Below are 7,287 nucleotides of genomic sequence, written 5' to 3'. Positions count from 1 at the left end.
AGAGGAGTGAGAGTGGAGCTTTAGAAAATGATAGTAGTTGCGAGGAGAGTTTTACACTATCCTTTACAATTAAAGGAAATTACTCTTTAAAAGTAATAATCGGCGATGATGAAAGTGACGAGGATGATAATATCTCCATTTGCAAACTTAAGTGGAAGAAACTTGCAGAGTTGTGTGATAGTACTAAAAAACCATCAAAATCTCTCATAAATCAGTCTTGTGCAGCTCTAAGCTTCTCTTCTAGCAATGACTGTGTTATATGAGTCATGGCTGTCCTGTTATATGGATTATAGTTGTCATAGATCGTGGTTGTCATGTTATAAGGGTCGTGGTTTTCATGTTATATGGGTCGTGGTTTGCATGGGTCGTAGTTGCCATGTTGCATAGGTCGTGGTTGTCATACTATAAGGGTTATGGTTTTCATGTTATATGGGTCGTAGTTGTCATATTGCATTGGTCGTGGTTGTCATGTTATATGAGTCATGGTTGTCGTATTATATATATGGGTCGTGATTGTCATGTTATATGTGTTGTGGTTGTCATGTTATATGTGTCATAGTTGCCATATGGGTCGTGGCTGTCATGTTGCCTGGATCGTGGTTGGGGCCAAAAAGTCCTGACTTGGTCAGTATCCACTTCTATCTACCTTGTTAGCATGGATTATAGACAGCATAATCCATGGGTCGTGGTTGTCATGTTATATGGGTCGTGGTGGTTATGTTATATGGGTCGTACGTGGTTTCATGGATTGTAGTTCTCATATGATATGGGTTGTAGTTATCATGTGATATGGGTCGTGGTTGTAATGGGTTGTAGTTTTCATGGGTCGTGGTTGTTATATTATATAGGTCATGGTTGTCATGTTATATGGGTTGTGGTTGTAATTATAGATGGGTCGTGGTTGTCATGTTAAATGGGTCGTGGTTATCATGTTATATGGGTTGTGTTTCTCATTTTGGGGCCAATGCTTATAAAATGAAGACAACCACGACCCATGTAACATGACAACCACGACCCATATATCACAACAACCACGACCCTTATAAGTGATTTCACACTTTTCCCTATGATGTGATACAAATGACTATTATATTTAAATGAAATTTAGGATACATGTTGAAAAATTGATTCCTTATGAGATGGATGGAATGGATCTCATATAAACAATACTATGATATACGTGCCATCTGGACGTTGGAATAGTCAAACACATTAATGCTACAGAGGGAGGCTGATTGACTGTGCACACAGATATCCACCATTAAAATCCTCCTAAGGCCCATAGTACTGTTTATTTGACATCCAATCTGTTGATTAGGTCGTACAGACACAGATGAAGGGAAGAAACAAAGATCAGCTTGATCCAGAACTTTTATGGCCCCCAAAAAGTTTTTAATGGTCTATAACGCTCATTCAACACTGTTTCCTATAATGTGGTTGACTTGAGATTAGTATATACTAAATTTTGGACTCATACCATAAAATGATCTGCAAAAATATATAGACGGCATGGATGCAACACATACATGGTAGTGGGGCCCACAGACCACTGAGCACCAGCCATTGGCTGGGGGTAGGGGGAGTAGCCAATCCGTCACTTTCTCAAGTTTTGTAAAAGAACGTGACTTCTTATTCACTCCAAGGCCGTATGAATTCTGAACCAAAGACAGGGGCATTTTTGTCCAAAAACATATCCAAAACATGCTAAAAGGCCACTTTTAGGATTTATGGAATGTTCAGCTTTCTAGGTAATTTGCCCAAACTTCATAGGTCAGTACGGTCAATTTCCCAAATAATAACCATGTTCCACGCAAAGTAACTACGTCAATCAATAATCATTTCATAAAACAAGGAGCAATTAAATATTAGTTTTCTAAATGTTAGTTTTCTAGGATATTATTCCATCCAGAGGGAGGGAGAGAGAGAGAGAGAGAGAGAGAGAGAGAGAGAGAGAGAGAGAGAGAGAGAGAGAGAACGCGTGTGCACATATCCGTGAAGAGAACAGACAATAGAAAGAAGAGCTGGCCGCATTGTGTTAGAGTGGGAGTGAGAAAGGAAGGGGGAGAGAGGGAGTTACCCAACATTTTAACAACTATCAACTTTATATTGATGATGTAAGTACTCGCATACGTGAACCTAATACATACTATAGCAACTCATTTGGTATTACATATCCATTCACATGACCGTTTATATATGGTAGATGAGGTAGCGCCATGATAGTATACTCCTCTCTTTATTTCTCTCTCAAGCGAACACCAATTCAAGGGATTCTGCAAGAACAAGAATACATGAAAATGTCAGTGTTCTTTGTTAGTATTCTAAAAACTCACTAAAGAAACCATATATCAGCTTCAAGAGGAATTGGTGCGATTCCCGAAAGTGTTCATGCTAGCCAAGTCGTCTATGAAATTTCACGTTCCAAGGGGTAGGCTTCCTTTGCTAATATAGTGGGAAGTATGCCTCGAGCGGAACAACAATCGTTTTGAAAGCAAAGATGCTAATCCTGCAAACATCATTTTTACAGTGAACTGGTGGCCGAGATCTATCCGTGGCACCATTTCGGTGGCCGTGATTGATCCTTCACGCATAACCTTTTCCTGTAGATTTAGGGCATCCCCACTACCAGTCCCTACAGAAAACTGGCTTCCATTGTCAAATGGAATCGGCAGTGCAAGGGGTGGTATAAGCTTAACATGGATGGTTCTTCGACAGTATACCACAGTCCAGGGATAGCCGTGGTGTTTATTTACAGGGACCCTTTTAAGAATTTGATTTTTGCATTCAACAATCATTATGGAACGGCCACCAATACTACAGCAGAAGCTAGGGGCAGAATCTAACACTTTCCCCGGCCCTTGCAATAGGAAGCAGTTCAAAACTGTGCATGAGTTCCGATTCAATGCCTCTTTGTGGTGGCCTGGAGTGTACCTACCGATGCATGGGTCGAACTTTCGTTAAATCCAACCCATTCATCAGATGCACTTCCTCTTGTTCAGGCTGGAAGAAAAAAATTCATGATGATCGAAAGCTTAGGTAGGCCACACTACAGTTAATATTTGGTATGGAACACCCACCGTTGGCTTTGTTAGGGCCCAGTGATTTATATATGTTTCATCCAATCAATTCATTTACCTCATTAGGATGAAAGCGCTCCTCAAAACCAAAGCTATTCCGTAACTCAGGTGGCCCATAACACGTGAACTTAAGAGGTTTACGCGGGAAACCCTTTTGCAGAAGTTGCATTCAAACGGATGCAAGGGATGATTGAGAAACTATCACATATAGCAGCAGTACTTGAACTTTCACGTCGGGCCATGTTTTTCCTACCAACTTTTCACGTGTATAACAACGAAGCCAGGCAAAAGTGGGCCACACCATGATCATCACCTGGTAGAATAATGTCAGGCCATCCACTCATCGAGCAGGATACAGCACAATGCCAGAATAGATGGAAAGTCGATAGTTTCACTCAGTGTATGGTTGTAGCCCTACGACAGAGTAAATTGGCCTGATTACACCCAGATCCAGAGCTGAACTGGCAGACTGAGTGGAGATACCTCGTTTCAACACTTAAGGTCTTGGTATCGATCCCTAGCGGGGGTGGCTAACATGGAGTATGTGTACTGACATGGGTGTGTACTAACAAGCTAATCCAAAAAAAAAAAAAAAAAGGCCTGATTTTCATGCCAGGTAATCATCATGGCGCGGTCCACTGCAAGGGTGGATATTATACACATGTAATAAGATAAAGCCAAAACTAATGCTCCTCAATTTGAAAATGGACCCACCAACTAATACTTTGAAAACATGTTATATTTTCACTTTTGGTACTATAATAAACACACCCACAACACTTGTGCACCCAAGCCCATGATCTCAGTGTTGAAATAGAGACCTGTCTACGGCCATGGAGCTCAACCCTTGGTAATATAATACAAATGATTGTTTGTGCTATTACCAAAAAATCTAAAATAGTAGGGTCTACTTTCAAATTTTTATTTTTATTTTATATATATATATTTTAAAAAAAAAAAGAAAAAAAAAGATAGAAATGCCCTTACGTGCTGCAATCGATGTCCTTGCTGACGGGGAAGGGGAGGGACACGCCACAGTGGGTTGGGAGCGAGCTCACCGCGTCAGGCTTTAGATCTTTGTACTTAGCTGAGGCAGTTTTGATGCAGGCGCATGCAGCACGCCTATCTTCAGGGGTGGGGGCCAAGTTCTTGAGCTGCTTGACACCATCACAGCATCCGCTGGCAGGCTTTTGCTCAGATCCTGTCAGGAAGGGAACACACGGAGCTACGGCTTTGGTCACATCGCCACATGCAACGGCGTCGCCGGGCTCCACCATCAGGTAGGCCACGGCTAGCACCAGCATGCATATGGCTGCACCCTTCATCTTTACTGTGTACAACGTATGTATGTGTTTATGTGTATATATGTGTGGGAGTGTTGAATGGAAGAGACCCAAGTTGGTATTTATAGCTGTGAAGGTGGCCCACAGAGGTTTGTCTTTGATAGGCGTCAGTGCCAGCGGTTGGCTGCTCTTAATCTTAAAATAGCAATTGGGTTACTCCAAATAGCATAAGGTTGTCACCTCATTTGTCTCTTTTCTTTTATTTTTGTTTTTATCTTTTATATAATTATAAACACCTCCCTATAGTGTTGATTATTTCATGTACCTCCCTCAGTTTTACTAAATTCGTTGCAGATCCCTGCAAATTATTTATTTATATTTTACCAATTGACCAATGACCATTCTATCCCGTCACATGTTGCAACGAGCTATCTATTCATGCCTCTGACATGGTACATAGATGTCATCCAACCCGTTCAGTATGGTTATTCCACCATGAAAATAAGGCATTCTAATTCAGGCTCATCCAACTGGACGTAGATTCCTTGCGCACCGCAAAGAAAGATCATGTAGTGGGAAGCTATAGTTATGTGGTGACCTTGACAAATCCACTATATTCATCAGTTTTGCAGCCCACGATAGGACAAGATTCCAAAAGTCATAGCCAAAACTCATATGGGCCACACCACACGAAACATTAGGGATTGAACGCCTGCAGTTAGAAATTTTGTAGGCCACAAAAGTTTTGTATGAGGATGATATTTGTTCCCACAGTTTATAGGAGTGATAATAATCTTATGGACAGTTTGGATAGCGTATGAATAAAATGGTCAGCTCCAAGAAGGTTTCAATAGTGGACATTTCTGTTTGACTATTTCGTGTGGTGTGGCACAAGTGATTTTTGGATCTGCTTGATTTTTAGAAATATGTCCGATTCTGGTCTTGCAAAACTGATGGACGGGGCGGATTGTCATGGGCATATCTGTGTGCTCACACAGCTTCCAATTACTGGAACTACCTACCCCGGGCACAGAAAATCCCGTCTGATCCAACCGTTAGGCAGTCCACTGTGAATTTGGAGGTTTTGGTATAGTTTTTTTTTTTTTTTTGTGGTGTGGGGATTGGCTAGGATTTTTTGGTCATCCATATTTACGGAGGGCCCTCGCGGAAGGGTATGGGAGACCATTTATACATGATAGTGAGCCCAAATAAAAGCAAAACAAACTCTTTCCTGTTTGGGAGCGTAGATTTAAAACCCTGGCCCTCGATTTGAAACCCCCATGAATTTGAAATCCTCGTTATATTTGTCACCCAATTACCTCTCATCCAAAAGTAGTTAGAGCCGGGCATCGAGTTGAGTCGAACCAAGTTAGGGCTGACCTGACTCAATTCGGTTTTGAAATAGGCTTGACCTGAACTCGCTTGGCTCGGTACTGAGTCCGGCATGCCTAAACCGATTTGAATCCGAGTCTAGCCTGTACTAATCTAGACCGAGTCCGACCCGGTCAAAAGTATCCAGTCGGTTCAAGTTGGCACCAATTCGGATTAAAGGATGAGGGAAGGAGTGGAGAGGAGAGAGAGGAGGAGGGTGGTGGTGGTGGTGGGTGGCGGTCGGGCTTGGAAGAGAGAGAGAGGAGGAGGAGGAGGAGGAGGGTGGTGATGGTGGTGGTACGTGGCTGCAGGACTTGGAAGAAGAGGGAGGGAGGGAGGGAGTGGAGAGGAAAGAAAGAGAGAAGTAGAATGGTGATGGTGGTGGGTAGTTGCCGGGCTTGGAAGAGGAGGAGGATGAGGGGAGGAGAGAGAGGGCTTGGGATTGGGTCAGCGTCGGTGTCGGATGCGGCGTATAGAGTTAGATATACTTAGAAATTAAAGTTTTATATATATACCCAAATCCGAGTCGAGTCAATTTCGAATCGAGTTGAGTCTGACCGGATTGAGTTTCGAGTCGAGTTATTGGGCAACTCAAATTCAACTTAGTTTAAATTCAGATTGGGCGAAGCCTACTTGGTTCGGACTGACTCATCCATTCGATTCAAGTCAAGGTAGATCTGAACGAGTCGGACGAGTTAAGTTAGTCGAGTGGAGTCGTCCCGTGCCCAGCTCTAAAAGTAAATATGTACAGTATATTTACTGGGTTTGAATTTAATTACTAAATCAACTTCAATATCTCTAATTAATGTATGTATGTAATATTTGACACAACGGTTATAATAGGCCCGTTGAAATATATACTTTACCTGAAAATAATGAAATTCTAATTCTCAGATAAGCCACAAGCACAAGATCACATTCGAGTATCTAACCAACGATTTTTAGCCATTGATTTATATGGACAATGTTTGGACGGTTTGGACGGCGCATATCGTTGTATTAAAATAATTATAGTGATATAATTGATAATCTAATTGTTTTAGGATATTATCAGTGAACCATGTGCCCAATAGATTAATATCCCAGTGACAGACATATTACACATATAACTCTTAAAATGATTTTATATGTAATCTAAGTTTTTATATTAGAATTGAAACCACGTCTTTGAGGGAATTTGAAACCCCCTATATTTGAAACCCCCAATTATATGGTGCCAAACATACATGCGATTTGAAATCCCCTCAAACCACTTCAAATCCATGATGCCAAGCGACCCCTCCGTGGTTTTTGTCATTTGGTACGTATTCGGCTAATGTTTTGCACCCTGGGGAGGTATTTGCAATAATCCTAACCAGGGGATGGTGGAACTTACAGTTGTCAAAAAGCAGGGAGGGGTTTTTACAATTATCTTATTTTTCTTAGATTGTGTCGATGAACTTGCATGCAACATAACACTTGGCGAAGGGGAGAGTGACCCGTGAGCTGGAAAACCACACCCATCGAATGATCCTAGCCATCGGATCATTGGCCTACACGTTGTTGATGAATGATGG

At 41.7% G+C, this 7,287-nt stretch overlaps 1 protein-coding gene across 1 annotated transcript; it reads right to left on the bottom strand.

Moving 5' to 3' along the window:
• Positions 1-2,083: 2,083 nt before the first annotated feature.
• LOC131243547 (non-specific lipid-transfer protein A-like) lies at positions 2,084-4,469 on the bottom strand. Its single transcript, XM_058242982.1, has 2 exons — positions 4,065-4,469; positions 2,084-2,273 (listed from the first exon to the last, which is right to left on the bottom strand). Exons 1-2 carry the CDS (start codon positions 4,400-4,402, stop codon positions 2,264-2,266), a joined length of 348 nt encoding a protein of 115 aa, XP_058098965.1. The 5' UTR covers positions 4,403-4,469; the 3' UTR covers positions 2,084-2,263.
• Between the last annotated feature and the right edge of the window lie 2,818 nt (positions 4,470-7,287).

This window comes from Magnolia sinica, chromosome 1, assembly GCF_029962835.1.
Source record: "Magnolia sinica isolate HGM2019 chromosome 1, MsV1, whole genome shotgun sequence".
In the NCBI taxonomy this organism is placed as follows: domain Eukaryota; kingdom Viridiplantae; phylum Streptophyta; class Magnoliopsida; order Magnoliales; family Magnoliaceae; genus Magnolia; species Magnolia sinica.
Note: the sequence above shows the minus strand (reverse complement) of the source record. Positions and strands in the feature narration are given on the sequence as shown.

What these genes read in the sequence shown, in the direction of transcription:
- LOC131243547 (XM_058242982.1), bottom strand. Translation starts at nt 4,402, where the DNA reads ATGAAGGGTGCAGCCATATGCATGCTGGTGCTAGCCGTGGCCTACCTG.